At 54.1% G+C, this 27,082-nt stretch overlaps 10 protein-coding genes across 10 annotated transcripts; 6 read left to right on the top strand and 4 right to left on the bottom strand.

The window, feature by feature from the left end:
* Positions 1-816: 816 nt before the first annotated feature.
* Positions 817-4,000, top strand: LAESUDRAFT_658196 (uncharacterized protein; the record flags this gene model as incomplete). The annotated part of the gene is made up of 11 exons (XM_040904737.1): positions 817-953; positions 1,038-1,550; positions 1,605-1,974; positions 2,042-2,229; positions 2,285-2,317; positions 2,374-2,638; positions 2,712-3,140; positions 3,200-3,480; positions 3,539-3,571; positions 3,624-3,679; positions 3,744-4,000. The coding sequence occupies 11 exons, from the start codon at positions 817-819 to the stop codon at positions 3,998-4,000; spliced, it is 2,562 nt and encodes an 853-aa protein (XP_040761865.1).
* A 1,003-nt stretch (positions 4,001-5,003) lies between these two features.
* On the bottom strand, positions 5,004-6,007 carry LAESUDRAFT_309906 (uncharacterized protein). Its single transcript, XM_040901948.1, has 2 exons — positions 5,912-6,007; positions 5,004-5,854 (listed from the first exon to the last, which is right to left on the bottom strand). The coding sequence occupies exon 2, from the start codon at positions 5,676-5,678 to the stop codon at positions 5,091-5,093; it is 588 nt and encodes a 195-aa protein (XP_040761864.1). The 5' UTR covers positions 5,679-5,854; positions 5,912-6,007; the 3' UTR covers positions 5,004-5,090.
* A 750-nt stretch (positions 6,008-6,757) lies between these two features.
* Positions 6,758-8,215, bottom strand: LAESUDRAFT_728320 (uncharacterized protein). The gene is made up of 4 exons (XM_040909417.1): positions 7,671-8,215; positions 7,540-7,621; positions 7,363-7,486; positions 6,758-7,296 (listed from the first exon to the last, which is right to left on the bottom strand). Exons 1-4 carry the CDS (start codon positions 7,958-7,960, stop codon positions 7,244-7,246), a joined length of 549 nt encoding a protein of 182 aa, XP_040761863.1. The 5' UTR covers positions 7,961-8,215; the 3' UTR covers positions 6,758-7,243.
* A 213-nt stretch (positions 8,216-8,428) lies between these two features.
* LAESUDRAFT_728319 (uncharacterized protein) lies at positions 8,429-8,869 on the top strand (the record flags this gene model as incomplete). The annotated part of the gene is made up of 1 exon (XM_040909416.1): positions 8,429-8,869. A coding segment is annotated over exon 1 (167 nt), but the record flags the coding sequence as incomplete, so codon positions are not given.
* A 1,337-nt stretch (positions 8,870-10,206) lies between these two features.
* LAESUDRAFT_309876 (uncharacterized protein) lies at positions 10,207-10,995 on the bottom strand. Its single transcript, XM_040901947.1, has one exon. The coding sequence runs from the start codon at positions 10,903-10,905 to the stop codon at positions 10,387-10,389; it is 519 nt and encodes a 172-aa protein (XP_040761861.1). The 5' UTR covers positions 10,906-10,995; the 3' UTR covers positions 10,207-10,386.
* Positions 10,996-11,026: 31 nt separating this feature from the next.
* Positions 11,027-11,344, bottom strand: LAESUDRAFT_658308 (uncharacterized protein; the record flags this gene model as incomplete). Its single annotated transcript, XM_040904744.1, has 2 exons — positions 11,027-11,188; positions 11,261-11,344. 2 exons carry the CDS (start codon positions 11,342-11,344, stop codon positions 11,027-11,029), a joined length of 246 nt encoding a protein of 81 aa, XP_040761860.1.
* A 551-nt stretch (positions 11,345-11,895) lies between these two features.
* Positions 11,896-12,387, top strand: LAESUDRAFT_629341 (uncharacterized protein; the record flags this gene model as incomplete). Its single annotated transcript, XM_040903376.1, has 2 exons — positions 11,896-12,291; positions 12,346-12,387. Coding segments are annotated over 2 exons (438 nt in total), but the record flags the coding sequence as incomplete, so codon positions are not given.
* A 163-nt stretch (positions 12,388-12,550) lies between these two features.
* On the top strand, positions 12,551-14,319 carry LAESUDRAFT_310154 (uncharacterized protein). Its single transcript, XM_040901949.1, has 5 exons — positions 12,551-12,640; positions 12,694-12,968; positions 13,050-13,608; positions 13,662-13,831; positions 14,026-14,319. The coding sequence occupies exons 2-5, from the start codon at positions 12,784-12,786 to the stop codon at positions 14,123-14,125; spliced, it is 1,014 nt and encodes a 337-aa protein (XP_040761858.1). The 5' UTR covers positions 12,551-12,640; positions 12,694-12,783; the 3' UTR covers positions 14,126-14,319.
* A 719-nt stretch (positions 14,320-15,038) lies between these two features.
* Positions 15,039-16,981, top strand: LAESUDRAFT_728315 (uncharacterized protein). Its single transcript, XM_040909415.1, has 4 exons — positions 15,039-15,952; positions 16,005-16,094; positions 16,156-16,314; positions 16,375-16,981. Exons 1-4 carry the CDS (start codon positions 15,194-15,196, stop codon positions 16,582-16,584), a joined length of 1,218 nt encoding a protein of 405 aa, XP_040761857.1. The 5' UTR covers positions 15,039-15,193; the 3' UTR covers positions 16,585-16,981.
* Positions 16,982-21,306: 4,325 nt separating this feature from the next.
* Positions 21,307-24,584, top strand: LAESUDRAFT_761248 (uncharacterized protein; the record flags this gene model as incomplete). The annotated part of the gene is made up of 3 exons (XM_040912887.1): positions 21,307-22,735; positions 23,110-23,660; positions 23,985-24,584. 3 exons carry the CDS (start codon positions 21,307-21,309, stop codon positions 24,582-24,584), a joined length of 2,580 nt encoding a protein of 859 aa, XP_040761856.1.
* Positions 24,585-27,082: the final 2,498 nt, after the last annotated feature.

Genomic DNA, 27,082 nt, shown 5'->3' with positions numbered 1-27,082 from the left:
AGTGCATGCTCACCGGATGCCGCATGGACACGCGCAGGTACGTCGCAATCTTCTCAGGAAGATACACAATATTACGTTGCTGCATCGACAGGCACAATTTCTGAAAGAGGCAGATGTATATTCCGTGGTCACTGTTGATCAGAACTCGATTGTCAGCTGGAGAAAAAAGAGGTGAAGTCCAATTGAGCGGAGTCGCCAAGTCTATTCGAGCGCAGGAACCTCGGCATCCGCGATAGCATATAATTTTGACAGATAACGGGTTTTCGCTGACTAAGAAACCATCAAAGTGTCCCAGGATTTGCAGCTCTTTGTGCCTGCTGTCGAAAAAGCTCGCGTAGGTCTGTCGCCGTTTCACCGTGTCCCCAGCGTGGACGTCCATTTCGAGGAATTCTGATGTTCGTCTGCACACAACAAGGCTGGACCGTGCAGGAACAATTAGGCCATAACAAGGATATCTAGCTATAAACTGACGTGATGATCATACACTTTCGAGTTCGCCCGGAGTTTGGGTGGTTAACCAGGTAAGTTCCGAAGACACTGGGAAAGTCCCGCGAAGGGTCTTCATATCCATCCCGATTCAGGAGTCCACAGCTGTTCCTTCTTCCCATTTGTCACACTTCGGAAAATTTCCAGACCCTCGGCTTCTAGCAGATCCATCTGCGCGTCTCCCAACTCTTTAGCCGTTGGTCCCATGAGACGCGGTTCCTCGCTTCTCGCGTGGCGTTCATATCTATACACTGCCTTCAGCTGCCTCTTCAAGTCCCCTTTGTTCTGACACCAGCGCATCCTGCAGCCCGCCCCTCCTCATCTGCAGACATGGTCGCCAGCACCAACGGCGAGGTCTATGTCCCTTTCACACGCGTTCCCATTGTCGAGGAAGGCTTCCAGTCTAGTGAAGATGGCTCGGAGCTGCATTCACCCGTCTTTGATGGTTCATACACCCCAGAAGGTGTGTACGCGTCTTTCTTGCCGATAGTGTCTTGGTCTCATCCGTATCCCCGCGAAGAATTTCCGTATCAACTGAGTCGTACTCTGAGTACACTCGCATATGCCCCGGACGCTCAACTGTACATGGCAAACTGGGAGAGGCACTACGGGCCACCGGATACAGGCATGCAGGTCCACGACTCCCACATGTTGCCGGTATTCCAGCTGTCGACACTCGCGATCGATCACGAATTGCCGCATCAGTTCAACCACGAGCTCTCGCTTCATGAGAATCCAATGGTCGACTTTGACCCATCTGCCGGCCGCTTCCAACCCAACGCGTTGACGCCTACGGCGGACTACGCATTCGGTTTGCCGCAGAGCAGGCTCCCAGAGCCGCAGTACCGCGTTTCTCACGACATGCTCAACGATTCACCCACATCCTACTCCTCGCGTCACGACGTCTCCACTGCCTCTGTTTCATCGGCCGAGGAGGCTGCACAGATATCTCTTGCGTCTACTGTTGCAAAGTCCCAAGGGACGAACAGCGGCAGTACGAGCCCGTCCAGTAGCCGACCACCCCGAAGGGAAGCGTCAACGGTCGTGATTGCGTGCAGACAATGGTGCATTCGATTTGTAATTCCATCGATGGTGGGTGTTGACCGTTTTGTGCATAGCCGTGCGCGCAAAATCCGCTGTGACTCCACGCGGCCTGTATGCCATAATTGTACTCGACGCAACAATGAATGTGAGTACGATGCCGTCCCCAAACGACGAGGCCCCGATAAGCGCCCTGGTACGCGGCAACGTTCGTGCAAGAAGCGGCCGACAGACGCGGCAATGGTGCCCACAAAGAAGAAGCGAAAGTCTACCGATGAGTCCGTAGACTCGTTTGCAGCCAGGTTGAAGGAGAACGGAGATGACGTGAAGCCGCATTTGTCGTTGAGCGTTGTGCATGACTCTCATCCGCACATGTCTCACTCGTCGTCTCCTTTGGACGCTTCTATCCAGCCACGCAGCGTTGGGCCTGATCTTGGCTATGCTAGAGTGAGTTGGTAGATTACACCTATCGCGCAGCGACAAATGTCGATAGATATTTATTCAGTACTGATAGGGTGAATACTCCTCATCGTCGCGCCGGCTTCCCCTCTCTCTTGATTTCTCGGGCCTGGATTCTGTCTCGAAACCGTATCTCCACCGTCAATATCAGGATGACCAGAGCAAGGCTACTTTCATTCAAATGTCTCCGTCGGTTGAATATAGTCGAAGATCTTGGTGGGATCACTTGTTGCGTGAGCGATCGTAAGCACAGTGTTCTCTCGCCGTGCTCAAGAGGACGTCTCAACATTATTTGCAGCTTGGGAGACATCATGGACGATCTGAATATCCTGTGAGTTCGTGCATGTGGTGTGTATTCTGCGAAATGATGACCTGTCATTGCTCTAGCCTGACTTCCAGCAGTTACTGGCTCTCATTCATTCATATACCCACTTTCTTCCGAGATCTACAAAATCCTGAGCAGCGCTTGCGAATGCAACCGGCCTTTATAATGTCTGCATTGGCACTTTCTACACTCATCAAGTCTAGCGACCTGGAGCTTGGCGCTGAGGGCCGTTCTCGCGCTATACATTATCGAGACAATGCTCAGGCTTTGCTTGAGGTCGCCTGCAGTTCTCAACTGGTTGACTATACCCTCGCGGAAGCTGCTCTAGTACGTCATCGCTCTTCCTTTTGCTCGATGATCTCATGCTAACTCACGAGGTGCGACACGCTGCGAACAATAGATCTTGGCATTGTTCGAATCTTCCTGCCACCCTCAGTATTCTCCCGAGAGAGCCGTGTGCTCCCTGCAATTCCTCGATCGCATCATTCAGGTGTTATCGCTCTGCACCCTCGACGACCACGACCCCGACACATCCATCTTCTCTCCTCGTGCCGTGCCTGCGGTCTTTATTCCGGAATCTTACCGGCCGCCGAAGAGATGCTGTTGCGTCGTGTCTGCTCAGAGCGTCGGTTCGAATCCTATGGACGGCTATCACTCCTACTCGTCTGTCAACCCGCCTTGGAACCCCAATTGGTCCGATGCGGAGATACGCAAGGAGGAATGTCGCCGGTTGTGCTGGGTCGCCCTCGCTCTGGTCGCAAGCTACACCTTCCAATGTTCTGCATTCCAGCGGGAACCGATGCAATTTGCGCTGTCAGAACCGGCTAACGTGCGTGGCCTCATTATGCCGCCGTGAGAAGGATCGCTGATCGCATCATGCATATGCAGTATACGCTTTTGTTCCCTGGAGAAGCGTACGAGCGCGCTCTCGGACATGATCAGCTCTATGGCCAATCTCCTAAGGATTCCCTGTGGGCTGTATACTGTCGGAGTCTACTCCTATGGTGCAGCAGCATACGTCCTATCGATGACAGATGGTCGATGGAGCAGAGGTCGCGGTCCGCCCTCGAGGTGCTCGCGGAGACGCGGACCGTCCAAGCCGCGCTGGATATGCACCAATGCAATGTGGACGGCTCGCTCATCAATGTGTGCAAGGAGTACCTGTACAAGTGTGTCCAATCTCTATTGTTGCCTGCCAACAATCACTTATCGTCAATTTCTTTTCAGTACCAGGCTGACGGTCTCCTATGAGCTTCGTCGGTGCGTTATTCACCTCGGTAGCCACCTTCGCGATGGGCTAAATGTTTTCCAGAATCCAGGATATCGATAGCGCAGGGATGTTTGACCGCCGACAGGCGGAAGAGTGGCGTGAGTATCTATTGTGCTTCTTGATCAAGGAACGTCTGTTCTCATGACCACTACTGCGTGACAGTGTATTATCAAGAGCAAATGGCAAAGAGTCTCAAAGCAGCCGTGTTGCAGCTGGGCGAGACTCCCGGATATCTTCTATCGAGGCGCCCTTTCCAGATCAACTGGATCTCCAGTCAGGTCATGATATGCCTGGGCTTGTGGAAGTATGATCGCTCGTTGACACACGCGCTGGAGCTGGCCAAGACGTTCCTGATCCCATTGGACGTGCTCAACGCCCTGTGGCCGTCGGCAGGTATGTTACCCTCTGTCTGCTGTTAACACGGATAGCCCTGACCGTTCAACGTTGTTGCAGAGCAACGCATGCGACGCGATGAACTTCGTCGACGGATCGAGGATGCGTGCATCTCCGTCCGTCTCCCGCCGCCGCTGCCCGCTCAGCTCACTCTTCCTCCGATCTTGAGAGCATGACTGGATCATGCAACGGGGTCTCTCTGGTCGTGGCAGTCTAGGTCTTATTAACGCGCGACATATGTTCCGCATTCGCCTATACATACACGCATTATTTCTGTTCCCGTGCTCTGATATGCTTTCTGCGCATGAAACTGTCGCTTATTAGTGTGAAATATCTCGTTTGTAGCTCATACGTTGTACTGGCACGTTACGGTTGCTCTTCATAGCCCATATAATTACGGCTTTAGCTGTTATCTAAATACGTGTCCATGTTATTTACTGATCACGCCGTTCGTTACGTCGATACATGTTACTGTCCTCGCTCCTGAGCTCTTTACTGTGCCGTGCATCCTCTTCGCCGAGCATGTTGCGTAGTATGCGGGGACGGTTGTAACAACACCGCCTCCTGAATAGATGATACGATCGCGATACAGGAATGATAGAGCAGTGAAGGGGTGGATGAACGTCTGAAGATAGTGGTTTCTGGTCTGCCCCACAGCCCTATAGCGTCGTAGTTCTTCCACCACGCCGCGCTCCACAAACAGACGTTCTCCTGGTATCTCGGTGTTCCATGATCATTAGTAAACAGACGCCAGTTTATCCGTCGTGGGCTCCCCTTACTTGCCGTGCTACCTCCGCAGCGAACAATCAACAGGGGCAACGGGAGAACGATATCCGCTGCATCGCATCGATCTGGAATTGATCCCGCCCCGCTCGAGAGGAGACAAGGCGCAGCAAAAAGCTTCCGCGAACATGTGTGTGCCGTCGCACGATCGTACCCCATCGAGTGATCCAGATCACCTCGCGGCCGCGGCGACCTATGTCTTCCTTTCTGGCTGCATCCGTGCGATCGTCGATCACGCCGACGTGGAAGGAGCGAGCTCGTGTTTGGCGGAGTACTCAAGCTCGGGGGGACGGGTTGCGCTGGGCAGGGGAGCGCGTCCCGCGCGGGAGGCTTCTAGTCCGGCGATGTCTGCGTGAAGTTATTTTCGGGCGATACGGAAGGCGAGGATCCGGGGTGCTGGACCAGATCTGGACGCACCAGGTGATAACGTCGCGGAAATGGAATGACTCCAAGGACAGATCCGCCGCACCCCAAAGAACTCGAATTTGGCCAGGAAGCGCATGTACGCGTGTTCGCAACTTCGTCAATTCGAGCAGCAGAGAAGCGGCGGCCTCCTGTCGCATTGAAGCAGACCGCTCTGCAGAGATATTTCGGGAGAGGAAGCGGCGGAGGACTGGCTCTTCGTGGCAGAAGCGAGGAAGATGGGGTGGGTACTCTTAGTAACTGAGAATTGAGCACTGGTTGCCCTCGTCTAGGATCATTTGTTTTGAAGAGGCCGAAAGAAGTCGCGATCCCGGACTGGTCCTTGAGGTCTGCGACGTCCGGGCGTGCACCCTCGCACGGAACTCGGGTGCAGAGCGCTGCGGAAGGTGAGCCAAAGCAGAGGGATGCAGAGCGCGCCGGAGAAGTGGTGGGAAGAAGCCCTGTACACACGCTGGCTGAGCGAGTATAGACTGCCGAGGCTGAGCGCTGATTTATCATCGTCCTTAGAATGGGTTTCCGAGATCAGCCGCTAGCTTGTGCCGTTTCGCTGACTGATGGCGTTCTTGTCGCAGTGCGGTGTTCGACTGCGTTGCCCTGGTACACGCTGCCGTCTTCCCGGACAGGAATACAACATGTTGCAGAATGCGTATGTGGCTTGTTCAGCACGCGGCCTTCTAGTGCAAAGATACAATTACAATCATGGATCAGTCACATCAAATGTATAGGATCACCCTGGACATCCCAGCCGCTGTAGCCACGCTGGCTAGTTGCGATTGGACGGCCACCTGGATATCCATCGCTCTTGTCGCATCAGCACTTCATGGGCGATGAACTTTGGCGGAAAACTTCCATCCCTACGCGGTTCTAGAAGAAAGCAGTGCCCCGCCTGCCGGTGATAGCTGACGTGTCAATGCAGCATCAGCACACACATGCACTCGCTCCTTCCCTGCATTCTCAGGCTGTCGACTCGGTACCAGCGACTAGATAGGATTGTAGCAAGCTGTCCGCAATGACTAGGATCTCCAGGAATCATTCAGCATACGCACAGTTCCGCATTAATTTGCGAGGTAGGATCTAGGAAGATTTTTGCAGATCAGGTTCAGCGCAGGGATGTGGCCGGGCGCTTCTCAGCCATCAAAGTGCCGGCGGCCGCCGGTGATGCTCCGATCGCCTCGCCGACGCCCCTGGTCCAAGGCACAGAAGCCCGCCACAGCCGCCGGTTGCTAGCCCGAAATAGCTGCCCGCCATGCCCTTTTACGTGCGATCGCCGCCTCCGCCGTGATGCCGAACAGAGGCGCCCGCGCGTACCTCGGGCGCGATGTTCTGCTCGCGCGCGGATTCGGCATCTTCGATGCTGCATCTTAGATGTGCGCTGTACATTATTGTGGCAATTCAAGTTCGGAAGGCCTTTTCTATTATCCGTGGCGATGGGGATCTGCTGTGGGCGCATTGGCTGCGAACACAATTAGTGCCGTGACCGCCGCGCTATGCACCTCGGGGCAAGCCAGAAGCACCGTTGGCGAAGCAGGGCTGCACGCCTTATGTGCTTCCTGTCGGACATCGGAGGGACACTACAGGTCATGACCGTTACATTTTTCGCGGTAGCTAGGGATAATGACGCATTCGATATTGAGGGTACGAAACATTACGAGGATCGGGCGGGGCAACAACAATTAGGAAAACTACGGTAAAGTAAGGCTTTTGCTGAGTACTATATATGTACGTATGTACAGCTATTACGTTACATTTTTGACAGAGCGGGGAGAGTGTGCCGGCTGTCTGGGACTAATACTAGGGCTACTGCAGCTCATACACGGACAACCTCGATCGGGCGACAGTACAGTGCATGGATGTGGAATAATGGGTGCGATGAATGTGCGCGTGCAAGCGGAACTTGATCGAATAGCGGGGAGACAGCGATTATGCGTATTAGGTCTAGAAAGCGGGGAATATAATGTTAGAAAAAGTAAGGCGGCTTTGCGCCATCCGAGTAGTAATTTATCAGTGCTAGTGCTAGTGGCGGTGTGGGGCCCGGGTGGGCTATCCGAGGAAACGTGGCGTTGTTAGAGGTTATACTTGGCGATGTGCCGCATGATCAATAGCGAGGCGAGTAGTTCTGTGGAGAGAAAAGCCATTCAGCGTATTGCAACGGTGACTATATGCGGCGTTGTTAGAGACCTACCAGCGACGAGATGTGGATATTGCTCCTCGACGGTGAGCATGCAGCCGGAGGAGCTTGGGTATTGGGGTTCGCCAGCCGGCTTGAGGCTGTACGATGCGACATGGTAGCCGTTCGTATTCGTGCACTGTAGAATTCATTCAGCGCCGCTTCGTGACGGAATAAGGTGGTGTGGCGTACAGTCCACTCTGCATCATCGCCCGGCTTGTGAGTCCATCTGTACTCCTGCCCGTCAGATGCAATAAATTTGCGAGTCTTGGCACTGTCACTATATAAGCAATATAGTCTGGCCACAGAGGGGGCGGACACACCTGCCAAATGACCCAACCTTGGACAAGTATACGGACATGCTAACGTTGTCCTTGTCACCAATTTTGACGGTGCCGAGCGCGTTGTTCGCGCCAAAGTCGAGACACGCGACGGGCGCGTTATATCCGTTTCCAGAGGCAGACAGATCGTACACCATGTATGCGGTGTGTGAAGCGTCGTGGAGCGTGCAGCGGAAGGCGAGGCGGGTGCGGTTATACAGGTCGTTAAACTCGGAGCCTGTGAGCTCGCCTGTGAGGTCCTCGAGGAAATACGGCATGCCGAACGTCGTCATGGTGGGTGATGAACTAGTTGGGGATTCGAGATACTAAAACGAACGAGTGGCGATCCCGAGATGGGCGGGGTGAAGTGGCAAAGGAAAGGGGAAAGCGAAGGAGCGATTTATGTAACGGAGTACCAGAGCCTCCGGAGGAAGTAGGATATATCAAGTTTGTGCGAGAAGAGAGAGGGACAAGTGGCGGTGGAAGCGAGAGCAAGCGACTGACGGACTTGAATAAAATAGACAGAGATCGCCCGCCGGAGAGGAAAGGCACGGGCGCCTGTTCTGCATAGCCGAATCCGGCTCCTTTGCCTGCGCCTCGGCGCTTGCCGGGGGCGCGTCGAATCCCGGCAAGGCGTCTATCACCGCCTCCCGCTCGGAGTCGTGTTGCCTTTGCTCCCGCAGAACGTTTGTTCCAGCTGCGAGACCGCTCCCAGGCTCATCTTCGCCGTTCCTAACGCTCTGGACGACCAAATCACTCTTGATTTTTGCCAGATTTTCATGTCCTGTGTGGTGTGGTGTACGTACACGCACCACCGCCCCGACCCTGCGCGCCGGCGAGATGCTGCCTCGCAACCACCGATGAGCCTGAAATGTGCGTGCGTGGCGGCGCCACTTGGCATTGCGACACAGGAGCCTTGAAACGTCTCGATAACGTCACGACGTCACTCATGAGCAACGTGAGGGAGCAGTGGTCTCCGCTGTCGGACGTGTGCGCGATGGGCTGCGTCGCAAATCATGCCTTTTCGGTACAGCGGCGGCAGCGGTCTCGGGCTCGCGTACGCCTGCTGCGTCGACATGTCGGATTGGCAACTCGCTTCCGGACACGTATCGGGCGGCGGGTTGCTCCCCCGGTCGTCGGTGAGCGGTGGCTGGGCTCGACGCCAAATTTACTGCCATAGTGACTGACTCCGCATCGCCGCTAGCCTCGATATGAGATATGACTGACGTATGTTTCACGTCCGCTCGTGCATGCTTGTGCGCGGTCGCATCTCATCGTAATGCTGTAGAAGCGTGTGTTTCACGCCGCGCGCAGCTGCGACGCCCGGATTGTCAGAACCCGACGTCGGGGTCGCTTTCTCAGTGACATGGCGCAGCAAACTAAGGAAGGTTTCGTGCGTGGAGACCGTCTCATTTTCGGGGCTGTCAGTATAGTCACCCGTTAGGCTGGCCAAGGAGGCTCCAATGGAGCTGCTGACGATTATCCACCGCCAGAAGGGGCCCTCACCAAACTCGTCGTGGTCCTCATCTCAAACGCGAACTTAATGCAGTCAACTCGTACGTAACATTATCAGTCTTCGCCCTTTACGTCATATTTCGGTATGCTCGCGGCGTCCAGAAGCTGCGTGATGTAATCCCGTTTGCGTACACGCGATGTGTACCCAGTGGCCATCGTGTTGGACGAACCCTGGCCGGCAACTTCGCGAGACGCACAAACATGTGCGAATCACCGGAGCTGTTCAGCTTCGCATGCGTCGCATCCGGCCCTCATCGATGAGCACACATTTTCATCTCAGGAAGCTGTATCGCGCTCGATGTGGTCACTCTGGTTTGACCGCAACAGGACTCCTCCGAGGCATATCTCACGTCGCCTACGAAGACCGGCGTAAGGCGTCTGATATCACTATGATGCCATCCCTCAATTCAGTGAAGTGAAGAACCACGGATCATCAGCAATATCGAGAAGCGAAATCATGCCAGCGATGTTGATGCTGAACGACCAGTGGAGCCTCTTTTCAAAGTCATACCGTGACAGAGCGACGAGCTCAACGGGCTCAACGGACACGATATTCGCGGGAGGCGGTGCTCAAAGAGGATCACAGAGCGCAGGTTGCGCAGAGACGCACAGAGAACCGCCGGAAGTCCGCATCTCTGAGCACATGGATCATTAGAAACCAGAGAACCAAGGCCTGAGCTTGATGTTCACACCGCCTCCGGAGCAAAGCCTTGCCCCGGAGCTACAATGTGGTCGGGTGGACTACGAGAGGGTGCACAGTCAACCGAGAGCAGAACATTCTGATGACCGGCGTTCAGGATTCACATCTGCGGTGCATAGCAGCGTTGCATTGATGAATCAGTAATCCTAGGAACGATGGAATACATGTAACTCCGCGTATAAGCGAGCAATCGAGCAAGATCCGAGGAGCGATGGCTTCCATCCATCCGTCCGAGCGTCTATCATAAAGGATTGACTGAGGAGGTGAATTGGGTCGCGTATTTGAGCCATGCTGTGCCTTATGGAATTCTGTGAAGATGAAGCGGTGCCGGCTAGGGATGCATAGGTGGGTAAATACACCGCTGCAGTGGACACTGTATTGCAGCAGGTGGACGAGAGCGCACTCGCATCAGAACAGTATACTAAGAACATAGACAGTCAGGCGGGAAGATGGGGCTGGTGGCGACGATATGGTACGAATACACCAAGAGGGGAAGTGAAAAGGCTAGGAAGTGAAGAAGCTATGATCGCGTACCTGTCCAAGGGAGACTATCTCGAGTGGGCGTAGCCTTACAACGCAGTCACGCCAGTCAATCTCGCCCCCAACGAGCCGAAGGCCGCTCACGCCGTGGATTCTCCTCCCATCTCCGCCGGTCGCGATCCCTCTCCCGCTCCCGTTCATGCTCATTGTAGTCTCCGGACGGTCTCCGCACGGGCGGAGTCCTCGACCGGCTCCGTGAGCGTGCATATCGACTGTGGGGTCGCCCGTCGTCTCGAGCGTCTCTGTATCTGTCTCTTCTCTGTGGAGAGCGCGAGCGCGAGCGGTGCAGGTGCCTGCTACGCTGGTCGCCTTCTTTATCATCGTAGTCCAGGGTGCGTGCCCGCTCAACGCGTCGTTTCTCCTTCCGGGCGCGCTTCTCCTCTTTCTCTCGCCTGCGTTCCTCTTTCCGCCGTCGCTCCTCTTCTTTGCTGATGTCGTGTGAGGGAGAGACGGCATCCGGCCTGGGGGCAACACCAATTGCATTGGCGCCTGTGCCGGGTCCGCTGGCGACGTTCGAAGTGCCTGGTTTCGCACCCGTCGCGAATCCTCTAGATGAAAAACAGAATTAGTAACGCATGCGGTTCGATTTTACGAGTACTGCTACTCACAGGGCTGCAGCTAGCGCCTCTGCCTCTGCCTCCTTTACCCTTCGAATCTCTTCCTCTCTTTCTGCATCTGTCTGCTGGAGCTCCCGATTATACCAGTGGATGTCCTTGTTTTTTTGCCACCGTCCCGTAGGTGCATTAATGCTGTGTCCTAGGTAGTTCTAATAACGTATGCATCGCTGTCATGAGTAATTTACGAAACACAATACTCTTGGAACAGCCTCAGCACGCACCTCTCTATCTTTGTCTGCCGAGACGTCAGACCACTTGAATTCCGCCTGGCCTCCGCGTGTGCCTCCTCGCACGGGCTCGAACATGGTGGAAAAGGTGTGGTTGGTGTTAGTTTGATGGTCAAGCGATGTCTGTCGACAGCCACATTAATGGAGATTCGGACTCCGATCGTGGAATGCCGAGCAACCGACTGTCGAGCGCACAGCTCTGCGTATGTAGACATCCATATGTTGTCGAAAGGATGGGCCTTCAAGCTTCACCACCGGATCTATTTCTTGAATCCTCGATTTCTGGAGCTTAAACCACATCCACAAGCTTAGTACTCCTATTCGCTTTACAAGCACTGATACTGTCTGTGGCTGTGTACCATGGCACTGCTAGACACGTTTTACATGCATATATATATACCGGCGGGAACTGCTTATTCCTCACCACCGTAGTACCCCCTCGATAGGGCTCTCTCCTAACAATGACCTTGCTTTATCCACAGAGAATGCGCTTTCCCTGGTTATCGTCTGTCGTAAGATCGTCTAGGAACGTGGTGTGCAGGGACGATGAGTGAGTTACATATTACTTGACCGGCCAGCTACCGGTGTTAACCTATGCGTCACACAGTGCTGCAGTGCCTCGTGTGTTTGCCTTGGTGATCGGGATTAATGCCTATCTGTCCAACTCCCTCCAAGGTTGCGTCACCGATGCAAAAGAAATGGAAAGATTTTTGAAAGAGAAGCTGCACGTACCCGACTCGCGCTTGATAACGCTCTTTGACAAGCAAGCCACTGGCGAAGCTATTCCCAGCACTTTCAGGAAGCATTTCATCGAGAACGAGAACATCCGCAAAGGAGATGTTATGATATTCTATTTCGCAGGACATGGGACCCAGGAATATGCCCCGGAGGAATGGCACATTGATGGCGAGATAGTGGAGTGCATCTGTCCTCAAGATTGCGATTTCGACCTGCAACATGGCATCCCTAGCGTAATATTGAATGGTCTCATGCGGGAGTTGGCGGATCGAAAGGGTGACAACATCGTACGTCTGCACAATCTTGAACCTGCGCATGCTACTGACGGAAGACTTTTCCAGACCGCGATCTTCGACTGCTGCCATTCGGGCGCGATGACACGCGACCTACGCGATCACGACCTACGCAAAGCGCGCTACATGCCTCCGCCGAAGGGCACCCGCCCCACGCTTCCTGCCTCCCTCCATGGCGAGACGATGGAGTATTGGCCGCGCCTCCAGTCCGCTGGACGTGCGGCGCAGACGGCCATCCCTCCGGGGTTCTACTACGACACGCTGCAATCGCACGTCCTCTTGAGCGCCTGCCGGCGGGACGAGCAAGCGCAAGAGGTGACCACGCCGCGAGGCACCTCCCGGGGTTGGTTCACTGTCAATTTGCTTGCGAAGCTGAATAAGATCGATAGCGGGAAGGACGGCATCACGTACTCGTACTTACTGGAAGAATCCTTCCCGGCCGTGGACTGGCAACACCCGCAGTGTCTTGGAAAGAATCGAAATAGGATGCTGTGGAGCACAGCGAGCGGCGAGGTTGACGGATTCAGAGTGAGTGGGAAGGGGAATACTCTGGTGGTCCACGCGGGGAGGGTTCATGGCGTCAGTTTGCGCACGAAGTTCAGCGTGCGCCAACATGGGCAGGCCAACAAATCGCTCGGCACGTTGGTCGTGAGGAGTCTAGACGATCTGCGGTGCGAATGCCAGTTCGACGGCAAAGGTCCGGGGCTAACGGCCAGCAACGGCGCGCGGGCGGTCGTGGTGGAATGGAACAGCGAGGACAAACTGCACGTGTTCGTGCCTCCAGATGTCGCCGAAGTTGGCTCACTAATCGGCTCGTTGCCTCCCGGGGCCTTCATCGTCGCCGCGAATATGCAAACGCAGGCGGATGTCGCTGTGCGCCGGAGTCCAAGCGGGGAAACGTTGCTGGAAAGGCTGGATCCTCTGATGCGGCGCTACTGCCCGCTGTTGCCTGGCGATCTGAATATACTGGATATGCGGAAGGCCTTGGAGACGATATATCACTTCAACTTCCACTTGTACAGGCAATCGAACCGGTCTGGGCCAGATATCCCGGACGTCTCTGTGGAGCTATACAAACTGCGTAAAGAGGAGAAGGGAAAGGGGATCCAGATGTTTGTGCCAGAAGGCGACACGAATCTTTTTTGTCACGAAGTCGATGTGACCGCGCACAGCCCATCGGAAAAGCCGGCATTGAAGGAGGCTGTTATCACCGACTTTGAGCCCTTCTATGGCCTCAACCTCGTCAATCGCTCCGATCGCAACTTTTTCCCGTACCTGTTCTATTTCGACCCGAATGATTACTGCATACAAGTGCGTCTATCCTTCTCTGTTCAAGCACGCTATCCATACTAATGGACGTGCAGTGCTGGTACCACCCCGAGTCGCCTACCATGTCGGCCCCCCTGGAACAAAATAACAGCCTGAAAGTCGGGCACGGCGCGCGCGAGGCCGGCTTGCAACGGTCCATCAAACTATCTTTACCTCCCAACGTATCGTCGGACACGGGTTTTGTGAAGCTGTTTGTGACAACGGAGTATGTAGACATGCATTGTGTCGAGCAGCTGGTGGCGATTGGGAGCCCGCGCGCCACCAAGCCTCCGGAACAGTGTCGGCAGGCGGACGTGTGGGGCGTGTGGACGTATGTGCTCACCTGTTCCGCACCTGGGTCGTGATCATGGGTTTTATTGGAGTTTTCTGGTGGGATTACTAACGACTATTCATTCGAAGAACTGCGCAACCATTGTTTTTCCTGATGTGGCTTCGCCATCGGCTTGAGACAAAAGCAGATCACAGCATACGTACAATGTTTATTCATACCCCACCTTGATCAATACTTTACAGGTTCTCGTTAATGTTGCAATATTCTTTGGAGCATTAATTGCATAGCTTATACCACCGGCCACAAATACGCGTCGTTGACGACCAAAATCAAAATAGAGCTGCGGAAGGAAGGTCTGTTGGTTCAAAGTCGTCTCACAGACACTTCCAGGAGAACTTCAACTGTAGTTCAGTTTATGGAGATTTCCCGCAGGCTTCGTCAACGATATATATGATTTGAAAGGGGCATCGTCGCCGCCCACCTGTCTACTCGACATTTGGCAGTCATAGACCAGTTCAAAAAACCCTCCTCGACGCGCTGTAATGCCTTGAAATCTCCTGTCGTCCCTCCCTCAATAAAGGAGATTTATAGGTCTGCCTAGGGGAGGCAACTGTAATGCAGCGTGTGGGCAACGATGTTGTGGTTGCGATGAACGTGGAATTAGTCTTTGGTCATTCGAGTGGCCTCTGGGCCAGTATCCCGTGGGCAGACGAGACAATTCCTTCAACCTCCGCGGGCTCCAGATATCCTTGTCTGACCTCTGGGCTCAATCAATCATCCCCCTTAAGCTTTGCACTCGGGATCGACGCCATATAGTAAGCAGTGATCAGAACCTTGCACAGTTGTTAAGTCTCAGTATGCTGTCTGGCAGCGGATTTTAGATTATAAAACTGCCGGAATCACGCACGATACAGACTTATTTCATCTTATTAGTGTGCCCAGACAGTCCCGCATTGCGTGAATCCCTAGCTTTGCCCTCCAGCAATTATAACGTTGAGTCATAACTGAATGTTATTGGAGTCCTACGACTTACGCGGCAGTCCAACTCTGGGATGTGGATGGCCCTATCCTATATCATTACATTCTTGGAGGCGAAAAATAGTCATTGCGCACTCAGAAGCTCGGAGCTGCTGAAGCAGGGAAGTATCTTGGTGCCGATGATTTGAATGCCATGACAGTAGTTATAGAAGTGTAACAAGAATTGAAGTGAGCGCTGATATAGAATGGGCGCTTGCAAACTACGCACATGCGCACATGCGGGATTTCGAGCGCAGACAGCTGTGTCTTCTGCAGACCATGTCGGTCAATGATCCCCTCGCCAATGCCCTCCCATCAGCGTCTGCTCATCACTCTCTCATACTTATCTCCACCACTCCTTCCTTGCACGACCCACCACCACCCTATCCCTCGCAAGAACGCCGCACGCGCACCACACGCTCAGGACGCCGCCGCCGCACCATCGATCAGGCGCACGACAACGTTTCGCACGTCCCAATAATACACACTGCCGGGAGCTCTGACTATGAAACACCTTCGCCTTCAATCCCTCACCAGTACGACGCAGACGACCGGGATAACGATGTCTCGGAGACGACACCCCTTCTGCTTGCGTCCCCACGCAGCCCAGCACGGCTACCGCCTGGCGGCATCACACGACAGCGCACGCTTTCGCTGACGAGCACTGTGCCCTCGTCCGCCTCTGTCGCGCCGTCCTTCGCGCAGACAGTCTTATCGGCGTTCAACCCAGAGCGTGACTGCGATGTCGATCCGGAGTGCGAGGAGCATGTGGGCGGCGGAAGCGAGAGCGAGGGCCGGCCCGACTCGCCACCCCCGCTGCGCAGCGGGAACCTCGACGACGAGCAGCGTGCGTTCGTGGCGGAGCTCGCGAGCGGGCATAGGCAGGCCAGGCAGCGGCACGTCTCGTGGACGACTCGCTGGAGGAGGTACTTCCGCCCGATGGGCAAGCGGGCATACTACGCTGCACTCTTTCATCTTCTTCTGCTCAACTTTCCCTATGCGCTCCTGGCATGGCTGTACCTCTTCGTCCTCACTGTGGTATGTCATCTTCTCAGTCACATGGGCAAGCCTATCGCTCATACTTGCCCAGGCAGGCACGACCACGCTAATGGCATTACCCCTGGGCGCGGTGCTTTGCTTCCTCGACCTTATCGGTGCGCGGGTCATCTCCAGAGGCGAGGTATGTCCTGCAGCAGTCTACGCAGAGGCGGTATCGCTGATCACGCAATACTTTCTGCTAGCTCGCGCTGCAGACGACATTCCATGGTCCGCTCGCGCACAGCGTGCCGCATCCACCGCTCCCCATCTTTATCCGTCTCCGTCCGCCAACCCAGGCGGAACTAGAAGCGGGCCTGACGCTTGTTCCCGAAACGTCGTTCTATCGCAACGCATACGCAATGGTGAGTCTCATGGGATCAGCTTATCGCGCCCGCATTTACGACCATCCGTCATGGCCGCAGTTCACGGATCCGACATCCTACCAAGCACTCTTCTATTTCCTCGTCATCAAGCCGGGCATCACGATCCTCACGTCGCTCTTCCTCCTCCTGCTCGTCCCGCTCTCATTCGTGCTCGTCTTTCCTGCGCCCGCTGCGCTCCGCCTCGCGCGCCGGCTCGGCATCTGGCAGGCGAACGTCGCGTTAGAAGGCCTATGCCTTGCGGTGCGCTAAGTTTTATGGACATGTGTCGGATAGGGCACGCCAGTAGTGTACTTGTAATGTACGTCAGTCTCATTTGTTGTCAGCATCATCATCATCATTGTTTACTGTTACTACATCGAGGATGACACATTCCCGCTTGTCCAATGCATATATGAACATTTTTCCTACACCTCTGCTTCGTGCCTGTTCTGTGTTTTTGGCCTGTGCGGAAAGGAACTCACCCTCTCTAGTATGCGCTGCCCTGGAGCGGCATGCCCTGCGGGAAGAGCTGCTTGAAGAGGTCAGGATAGTGGCGTTCTGCAACGTCCGGGTCACAGCCTGCACAGATTTATTTTTCCAGGGGAAACCTGATGGAAAAATGGTGAAAATATCTTAAGTCTGGATATGAAAATAGTTTGGAAATCAGGTGGAGACAATTGAATTATGTTACAATTGCTTCACTGAAACATATCAGTATCACATATTTTTGAACTGAAATATCTTCCTTTGGGAAATAGTTTCACTATTGCTGATACGTTTCGGTAAAACAATCGTAACATAATTTAATTGTCTCCGCCCAATTTCCAAACTATTTCCATATCCAGACATAAGATATTTTCACCATTTTTGCATCAGGTTTCCTGTGGAAAAATAAATCTATGCAGGCTGTGGGTGGCTCCTGTACGCATGTCCTGTAAGCGGTCCCCAAGCTCCGTGAGCAATGAAGCTGACTCACTTGACCTGTCCGATGAGGTTCACCAGGCCGACCGGCAGGCAGTCGTAGTTCACGGCGAGAGGTAGGTGCGTGCACGAGTGTAAGCGCTCAAAGATTTTGTGCGCCTAACTGTCGATGTTTTTGGCGGGTGCCACTGGAGACATGGAGCCATTTTTCACCGTGTAATATGCATTACAAATGGAAACTGGTATTTTACCTTTGTGAAAAGCATTCATGTCCATCACAATTGGCATTGCATATTCTCAATTTGAGACTTAACATACCATTATGGCAAATCAGTATTACATATTTTATTTATTTTGAGAGTGCATATTTTTAAACACTGCACAAAGACTATGCCAGCATAGAGTATCCAAACACAAATTAGCTCATTGGCCCTCACACTGAAGCATATAGTGGTATATTTGGAGCAGAGCTATATACTCTGTGCATTATTTTACAGTTTCTTCCCAGGTATGGACAAAATAAGTCAACTCAGATTTGCGATGGTGACAAGTTAAGTTACAAATTCAAAATATGTAACAGTAATTGCAATGGCATCAGATCCTGTTTTCGCGCATGTCATCGGCGCTCGCAGTGAGTGATGGTCGTGTCCGCCGCCGTCGTATCCGTCAACTTTGCGTGGTTCACGTTGTATGTTGCTAGGCCGTCTATCTCACCTACAAGTTGATTTTTCTGCGCGTGGCCATCTTCTCGCCTCGATGCAGCTTGCCATTGGTCATGCTCCTGTAATCAAGGGGTGCGCCCGTCCACGCTCGAACGTGTTCGGTGCAGAGGATGTAGATTCCGAATGTGCGGTCCCTGTCAATTTCGCTGCCGATAGTCGCTTTCTTTATTGTGGCTGCTTCGACTCTCAACATGCTGCTTGTGTGCCTCCCAGCTGCCGTCGTTGGCATTGTCATCTTCAGGTTTCGTTTCTTGCTCGTACGCTGCCTTACCGCTCACTGATTCCTTTGCTCAGATTGCATGGAATGACTTTGAAACATTGTGCACATAGTGTGGATGCCGTTGAGCGTGCGCTACTATCTCATAAATGTGATGGCTCTTGTCCTGTTACGTTATGTGAGTTTGCTGCTTTCTGTGTTGATGACGTCGTTCCACTCGCTCCTCAACATATTGTTCGTTTACAACAACTGTGGGATGCTTTTCCGCTTGTGATTGGAAGGTTGCCTTCATCATGCAAGTCTTTTCGGTTTGTTTGCTCCTTGAAGTGGTCTGTCGCTTTGGAGACATCGTTCACGTCCGAGCAGTTTGCGCTGGACGTTCCCCTCTCATCGCTGATAATCGCTTTGCCTTTCGATTGCCTGCTCAGGCTGGCAGTTCAGCATGATATCATCATTGCAGATTGTCATCGTAGCGTGGTTGATGTTACTGTGCTTCTTTATGCGCGTGATTGCCGCCATTCAGATTGTGCGTGAATTGTGTCAGTTTTCTGTGCTGTTGATGACGCCGTTCTGCTGTCACGCCCATGTTCTTCCGTGCTGTCCACGAGTTCATCGGATAAGAAGCCTGATTCTTTCATGGGTTCGAGCTGTTCGCAGCCGTATATTGATGCAGTCCGCTTCCCCCCTTCTCCATTGAGTAAACATGCTGCAGCAAACATAGTGAGGGATTGGTGTGACAACTTTGCCCTGAGCATATCGGAGAGCATGTGTGCGCGGTATGTGCTCGTCTTCTACACGGATCCATCGTCACTCACCAACTGGTGTCGTCTTTGGATATTCAACCGTTGGTGCAGTTTACGGAAGGAATTACACGAACTGAGCGACATTTAAGCACGGACAATGTTGCGGAGCTTTATGGTCTGATTTTATATCAAAAGGATGTGTATTCGTATCGAGGTGAGATTGTCATGGACGTTTGCCACACTTGTCTCACCATACTGCGACGGCACAAGTTATCTAGGGAGTCTCTCACAAATGGGTTGTGGCTGGGTGACGTTCCTCCACAACTACGCAATCTTTCATTCATGGAGAAGCTGGCGATAGCTCGTTGTCATCACAATGCTTTTGTCATTAAGGTCAACAAGGGTCAACGAAAGATGCGGGTGAATGCCATTGTGTTTGCTTAATCAGTGGAGAAGTTCTTTGATGTGCTACCACCTCCTCATGCTGAACTGGACCTTTGTCTTGCAGTTTTGTTCACCGCTCCTTGCGAGCTGACTGACGACGACTTTAAGCATACTCCGCTTCTCTTGCGGCATTCCGCTCTTCAACGGTCTCGAGCTGTCAATGAAGGAGGACGTCAGCATCGCCGATAACGTCTTCATCTGACACCTCCTGCTCACCGGCCCTCATCAGCTGTACATTAGATACTAGTTCCACATTTGCCTGTACAATACTCTCCAAGTGCTGCTACCTGAACCCTTTGTAATGATGTCATTGTCCACAAAATATTACTCTCACTTCACCCATGCGAGTAATGCAACCAATTTAATCATCTGTTTCACTCATCTTCTGTTGCTCCCTCGCCGCTCCCCTCACTAGTCATTCAGAACCGGGCGTGCGGACGCAGCGCCGACATCCACAAGTACAGTCATGGACAGCCAAACACGACAATTTTAAGAAATATTTCTAAAATGTTCGATATATATCAGAATCGATCCGGATTGATGAGAGGGTGTCTGTAAATAAATTTGAGGCAAATTCTTCGACCTGTTAGCCCACAAAAGGTGATTTTCTGGTCGAGAACTATTTAATATTTGGTGGACCCCTCAAAAAGAGGCCTAAAAATGCGCCAGTCGACTCCTTTTTGAGTTTCTGTACATCATTCTGTTGAACATTTGCCAAAAATAATGATGGAAATTCAGCAAATAATTATGCAAGTTGGCCAGTGACTTGAGCTCAAGACCAACAAATCATACACGGTACCTGATCTATATGTTTGTGGCTGAAACAATTCTGATTTTGGCCTAAACAGTTAGCAGATGCCAAAAATGCATGGGAGAAATACAAAGAAAGTGTTTTTTGATGTTTCTCGACACTTTGAGTCTGTATCTGCACTCAAAATTGAAAAGTAACGAGCCGTTCAGGCAGAATAAATTGATTTTATTTTTGTCGTGCTTGGTTGTCCGTGACTGTAGTAATAGTGAACAATGACGATGATGATGCTGACAACAAATGAGACTGACATACATTACAAGTACACCACACAAAGTATTTGGTGCCTCCGCCAAAAACTGTGAACCAAACTGTGAACTGTCACGGCACGCCGATGACAAAGATAGACAACCAAATATAGAGTCCCCTTGAGGGTCTCCTGGCTAAGAGCCAACAGCGACGAGCTGCGGCCGTACGACGTGCCCACTGACGAGGCCCTAGTGCTAGTCGCAGAGTATGACTTACTGGTGAGGCAGGGGGCGCTATCATAATAGTGAGGATGTAAACTGATGTATAGCACACTGAGAGTGTCTGGTAAGACCTCTCTGTGATGGTAGTGGAGGACGAAGGAGAATAAGACTGAGGTCTCCTCCTCGTCTCGCTGGTCCTTATATACATGATTGCTATGCTACTGTACAGTACTATCTAAGTGAGTCACACGCTATCTTACTGGTCAGTGCTACAATCATACGACATGTCCCAATTATCCTGATTGGCTGCCTAATAATAACCCACGGAGACGGAGCTCCTCTTGAGCATGCAATATGGCATCATAGCGATTGCGACATATAACGCCATGCCGAGGAGTTCAGTGTCACATGTCAATGCCGAGAGAGATCTGAGGTCATGTGACTGGATGCCTCGTTATCTTATCTCATTAGGCCACGTGACTTCTTGTGCGAGGAGAAATGATGAAAAATGATATGCTCCTTAATAGCATTTGTTCCTATAATGACTTTTGTCAGGTAAAACCGTGACATCACCCCCTTCTCAAGGTTCATTGTCCCGATGAGCCAAAGCCTTTGGCGCCTCGTATGGTTCGCTTTGCGAGTGAACTATCTGCTTCAGAAATGATTCCTGGAGCGTAACGTTCGCATATGAGTTGTGCGACACAAAGCTTCTTCTTCTCGTACCACCATGTCCGCTATAAGCGCCCAACAAGTGACTGCCAGCGAATCGAACATGGAGGGCATAGGTGTCGAGCGTACTCCTCCGGGAGGGTCTCCACCGCCAGCGAGCGCAACGACGTCGGCCTCAGCGCCGACGAACACGCACCCGCCGGTCCACGATAATATGCGCGACACCATCAGGTCCCTGCGCAATAATTTGAACAACCTTGCTGTCGGCGTGCAGCGTGTTATCGAAGGTCCCTACGTGGCCGTGGCGTACTCCGACGAGTTCGAGAATTGCGCCGTTGCGCTCTCTACCTGCATTCGCGACTTCCACAACGCTCTCGTGAACGACCCCCTTATCGTCGACACCGAGGCTGGTGCCCAGATTCTGCCACTCTACCAGGGTCTCTTCCATCAGCAGCTTGCCAGTGCAGCTGTCCTTCTCGACGACGACACCCTCATGGACGAGGTTCTGCGCACTCGCCCGCGCACTGAAGGCGCCCTCCCCGTCGGCATCGATGTGCAGGCTGCCCTGACCAAAGCTGTCGAGGACGGCGTTCGCATGGCCACGTCAGCCATCAACACGTGGCTATCGGCTATCGAGGCCCAGCTAGTACGCGGGCGGCCGCTGCCACACCCTCCTCAGGCCCCTGAGGGACCGCGACCCCAACCTCCGGTCTGTACTGGTTGTCAACGTGCACCCGCCGCCACCTCTGGTGCTGCTGCCCCTGCAGCGCAGCCTACGACGCAGCCTGAGGCGCAGGCCCTGAATACCCCAACCATGGCACAGGTGGCCGCCAAGAACTGCGAGAAGTGCTACGTCCTTCTCATTACTTCCGAGCAGCATGCTGCCATCGAGGCAGGGGGTACCATGCCCCAGTGGTATGCTAAGGTTCATACGCACCTGCGCGAGACCCCCACGTGGGCAAAGGTACGTTTTCTCGGTCTTCGCTTCGCTGGACCGACCAAGGTCCAAGCGGCGTTTTCGCATGATTCCCCGGATGCGCTCATCAAGGAGTGTCTCCGGCCCATCCATCATCTGCTGGGCGTGGTCCCACGCGCACTGTCCCCTGCACTGGGCCCTCGAGAGCAGGCATCTGTCCCACAAGACTTCCGCCCTCTCGCCCCGGTAACTAAACTTTTCCTTCCGAGCTGCCCGCTCCGTCACCCTGACTCGGGAGACATGCTCACTGAGGAGGAGATTCTGGCGGAGCTCCGCCGCAACTCCATGTTTTCCTCCATTCATTTCAATGGTCTTCCCGGATTTGTCGTTCCCCCTGAGCACCGCGAGCAGCTCGGGAAATCCTCCCTTATCATTTCTATTGAGGATGTGCACTGCGACTTCTGCGCGCACAACCTCCTGGGTCGTGACAACCGCAGTGACGCTGCTGGTTTTGTATGGTTTTACGGTTCTCGCCTGATGGTTAAGAAGTCGAAAGATCGTCCCGTGTTCCGTCAGTGCACTCGTTGCTGGCGCCTCACACATCTCGAAAGTCACTGCAAGAAGCGGGCACCAGTATGCCGCTTCTGCGGAAAGACTACTCACACGTCCGATATGCATCGGCAAGCCTGCCTTGTATGCAATCATGAGGCTCGCCCGGCTGACCAGCCTTGCGAGTCTGCTCACTATTTCTGTGTGGTCTGTGGCACCAATGGTCACAATGCTGCCGACACCACCTGCCCTGCGCGGAAAGATTACCGCATCCCTATCTCGCGCACCAACCCCTCATCATGAATGTCACAACTGCGCATTTGAATGTGGCCCGGTCTAATCCGCGCGTCCACGGTTTCGTTTCTTCCACTTCCTACGATATCTATTTCCTTCAAGAGCCATGGTGGGGGCAAATCGGCATCGATACCCCCCATGGCTCTGAGTCAGGCGCTACTGTTTTTGGTCACGTCAATGTCTGGCCCTACGGCCTGGACGCCTATCATTTCCCCTCCACCTCTGCGCTGCCGCGACCTCGAGCCAGCATCCTGGTCCGGCGCGTGCTCTTAAACACTTATCACATATCCATGCGTACCGACCTGGTGTCGGACCCGGATGTGGTCGTCCTTCATTTTGTCTCACGCTCTGATCCCACCCACGACTTCTTCGTGGTCAACTGCTATAACGAAGGCTCGCGAGCCCAACACCGCGTTTTGCCCACTCTCTATGATATCCCTTTCCCACCGCGAGCGAACCTCCTTGTCACTGGAGATTTTAATCTCCACCACCCCCTATGGTCATGGACCGGACGGGCCTCCCGCTCTGCTTCCACTGCCTCCACCGCTTTCGCTGGGTGGCTCGAGCGCGAGTCACTCGAAATTCTTAATGACCTCGATCAACCCACTCACATGGTGAATGGCGACCTGCTCTCAGGCACCATCATCGATCTGGTCTGCGCAACCTCCAGTGCGCAATTTCACGTTCATGGAGTCGCTGCTACTCCCACATCCTTTGAATCGGATCACGCTCTACTAACCTCTACTCTATCTCACGTTGCTCACCCCGTAGACGTTGACCTTGGCTTTTGAGTCGATGTGTCCAAACGAGATGACTGGAACACGTGCCTTGCCCGCGAGCTGGTGCTGTCCCCACCGCCGGCCACCTATACCACCAATGACGACCTCGAAGTGGGCGCTCAGGCTCTGCTGTGAGCAATGTCCGTGGCCTGCCACGAAGTGTTCCCCCGATGCACACATGCTCACCGGGCCTCCCAGCTCTGGTGGAACGATGCATGCGACACTGCCCGCGCAAATGTCCAGGCGGCTCCTACTCGTGAGGAGAGGCGAGAAGCCAAAGCCACCCTCTCGGCCACCATCCGACAAGCTCGGAAGGATTGGACTCGGGAGGCGGTCGCGCGACTCCAGCACACTGACCCCTGGTGGCTCGCCTCCTGGACCAAAGGAGTGCGGGCGCCCCCACTGCCCGTCATCCGAGCGGACGGGGTGACCGGCTCTCTCCCTGCCGACGCGGGTCGTCTAGTCACACGTTTCTATTTTCCGGCGTCTCCGCCCTTGCCTAATCTGCCTCCTCTCTTTACCTCTGCGCCTCCGGCAGCGCACCCAGACCGCCCCCTCCTTATCACTGAAGTAACTGCCGCCATCGAGGCGACGTCTAACTATTCAGCGCCTGGCATCTCCGGAGTGTCGTGGCGACTCCTTAAATGGGTCTGGCGGTCTGGTGCGCGTCATGCTCTTTTTCTTTTTCTTTCCTCTTCTTTGCGTCTGGGTTACCTCCCCGCCCCACTTCGGGCTGCAGCGGTTGTGTACTTGCCCAAGCCGGGCAAGGCGGATTACACCGCACCCAAGTCCCACTGACCAATTGCTCTCCTGGAAACCTTGAGCAAGGTCCTCGAGAAAGTGGTTGCTGCTCGTTTCAACTTCCAGATCGGTGCGCACAATCTTGTGCCCGGCTCACAGTTTGGTGGGCGGGGCCAGCATTCCGTCGTGGATGCCGGAGTCACTCTGATGCACCGTGTATGCACTGCCTGGGAAAACAGTTTCTCTGCTACCTTACTGTGCATGGACGTCGAGGGCTATTACAATAACATCCGCCACGACGTCCTTCACTCTGCCCTCCTTTCTATGGGCTTTCCCACAAATGAGGTCCTTTGGACCATGTCCTTCCTTTCTTTGCGCACTGTGCGGCCCAAACTCAATTCAGAGCTGGGTCCATCATACACCGTCGCTGCGCTCGGCATCCCACAGGGATCGCCTCTGTTGCCAGTCCTCTCTACCATATACTCTTCCCCGCTGTATGCAAACCTTGATCCATTCGCGCATCCCCAGCAGTCTACGGCGGGCTACGTCGACGATTTTTCCCTCCTTATTGTTTCTCCCTCACTGAACGAGAACACGGCCATCATCCAACGCACTCTACCGAGTGTGGGCACCACGCTTCGCCAGCTTGGGCTGACCATAGGCATGGCGAAAACTGAGCTTATCCACTTTACCTCCCCGAGACGCTCCCTTGACGTCAACCCTCCCCTGCGGGTTCAGTGGGAAGGGCGGGATATCACCATACAGCCTGCTTCATATCTGCGATGGCTCGGTATCTGGTACGACCGACGCCTAACCTTCACCCACCACATTCGCGTCATGGCGGCCAGGGCCTCGTCCCGTGTAGCCGCTTTCCGCATGCTCACCAACACACAGCGAGGCATGACGGTCGCGCAAGCCCGCTTGCTATACCTTACCACCATCCTTCTCGTACTCACCTTTGGTAGCCCCGTGTGGTATAACCCGCGGGGCCCATGCTCACTCTTTCAACCTTTGCAACAGGTACAAAACAATGCACTGCGGTGGTTCATGGGAGCATGGCGGTCTACCCCCCACCACGTCCTCAACCTCATATCCAGCGTCCTGCCAATGCGACACCAGCTCGACAAGCTCAATGGCCTTGCCGCAGCTCGCCTCCTCACCCTCTCCGAGTCCCATCTGGTGACCCACTGCCTGGCGGCCAACCGCACTGCCCACCCGCCCAACTTCTCCCTCCTCAACCCCACCATCCCTATCCACCACGGCACTAGCACGGTGGATGTGCTCGAACAAACCCTGCCCAAGAAAGCGGTGCGCCTTCTCCCCTGGTTGCAGCCGCCATGGGACCCTGTGCATCCGTGGGGTGAGAGGGTTCACGTCTGCATCCCACCGCCTACCAAAGACGGCTCCAAGGAGTACCTACGTTCCTTTTTCTTCCCTCTTTTACACTCTTCCATCCCTCTACCCGACGCCCTATGGGTCTTCACCGACGGCTCCCAAATCGCCCAGCCCGATCCTGCCCCGCGGAACCGACGAGCAGGTGCAGGTGCGTGTATCATTCACCAGGGTGCGATAAAGTACGAGCGGGCTTGGGGCATGGGCCACCAGGCTGAGGTGTATGACGCAGAGCTCTTCGCAATGGCAGCGGTCGCCAGCCGCTTTGCCGGTTTCCTGGCGACCTACCCCATGGTTACTCACATTTACCTCTGCGCGGACAACCGCGCTGCCCTGTCCAATGTCCTGTCACTGAGCCCACACAGTGGCCAGCCATTTTCTCTTCGCTTTTGGGCACTTCTCGCTCCTCTCATGGAGCACTACCCACTTCTCAACATTTCTTTGCTATGGGTTCCCGGGCATATGGGTGTACTGGGTAACGAGGTGGCGGACCGGCTAGCCAAGGAAGGCACGTCCCTACCCGATAGTGTCCTACCCACTGTAACGTGGATCCGGCGCTGGGCGCATGAGCGAGCGACCACCTCCTGGCAAACCGATTTCCGTTACACCGATCGACCCACTGCAATACGGTCCTCGTGGCCGTCCCTGCCTTCCCAGACGCTACACCCTGTTTTCACTTCCAAATATTATGAACGCGACGTCGAAGCCAGGTTAACCCAAGCCTTAATGGGCTACGGCTACCTGGCCCCTTACTTTTCATCTCAATTTGGAACGGCGGGCCCCGCTCGTCACTTCCATGGTGCACCCTGTGTATGTGATCTAACCACCCCCAGCACCCGCACCCACGTCATGCTGCGCTGCCCGAGGCACACGCACGCACGGCACCTGCTCTTCCGGACCCCCGAGCCCACCCTCCTGGATTTACGCCGGCTATGGCACCACCCCACCGGCCTCCATCGCCTCATCGCTTTCATTTCTACCATGCCCGCTTTCTCCGCCGCGGCCCTCGCGCCCCCGGACCCTGGCTGATACGCCTTACCCTCGCGGCACTTCTGTGGCCGACCCCTCTATTTACTCATAGTCTACACGTCGACACTTCCTCGTGCGGTTTCACTCCTGTATTTACACCCTTCCAACCGCGCATAGCGCGGTATAAAAATAAA

The sequence above is a fragment of the Laetiporus sulphureus genome (assembly GCF_001632365.1).
Source record: "Laetiporus sulphureus 93-53 unplaced genomic scaffold LAESUscaffold_34, whole genome shotgun sequence".
Taxonomy (NCBI): domain Eukaryota; kingdom Fungi; phylum Basidiomycota; class Agaricomycetes; order Polyporales; family Laetiporaceae; genus Laetiporus; species Laetiporus sulphureus.
This window is presented reverse-complemented; position numbering and strand designations above follow the sequence as displayed.

Bases quoted from the DNA above. Each gene is read 5' to 3' on its own strand.
- LAESUDRAFT_309906 (XM_040901948.1), bottom strand. From the start codon at position 5,678: ATGATAAATCAGCGCTCAGCCTCGGCAGTCTATACTCGCTCAGCCAGC.
- LAESUDRAFT_728320 (XM_040909417.1), bottom strand. From the start codon at position 7,960: ATGACGACGTTCGGCATGCCGTATTTCCTCGAGGACCTCACAGGCGAG. The intron at 7,622-7,670 runs GTGTGTCCGCCC...ATATAGTGACAG, and splicing joins AAGGTTGGGTCATTTGGCAG to TGCCAAGACTCGCAAATTTA. The intron at 7,487-7,539 runs GTACGCCACACC...TGAATTCTACAG, and splicing joins GCGATGATGCAGAGTGGACT to TGCACGAATACGAACGGCTA.
- LAESUDRAFT_309876 (XM_040901947.1), bottom strand. From the start codon at position 10,905: ATGCAATTGGTGTTGCCCCCAGGCCGGATGCCGTCTCTCCCTCACACG.
- LAESUDRAFT_310154 (XM_040901949.1), top strand. From the start codon at position 12,784: ATGCTGTGGAGCACAGCGAGCGGCGAGGTTGACGGATTCAGAGTGAGT. The intron at 13,609-13,661 runs GTGCGTCTATCC...ATGGACGTGCAG, and splicing joins CGAATGATTACTGCATACAA to TGCTGGTACCACCCCGAGTC. The intron at 13,832-14,025 runs GTATGTAGACAT...ATTCATTCGAAG, and splicing joins AAGCTGTTTGTGACAACGGA to AACTGCGCAACCATTGTTTT.
- LAESUDRAFT_728315 (XM_040909415.1), top strand. From the start codon at position 15,194: ATGTCGGTCAATGATCCCCTCGCCAATGCCCTCCCATCAGCGTCTGCT. The intron at 16,095-16,155 runs GTATGTCCTGCA...ACTTTCTGCTAG, and splicing joins GGGTCATCTCCAGAGGCGAG to CTCGCGCTGCAGACGACATT. The intron at 16,315-16,374 runs GTGAGTCTCATG...TCATGGCCGCAG, and splicing joins ATCGCAACGCATACGCAATG to TTCACGGATCCGACATCCTA.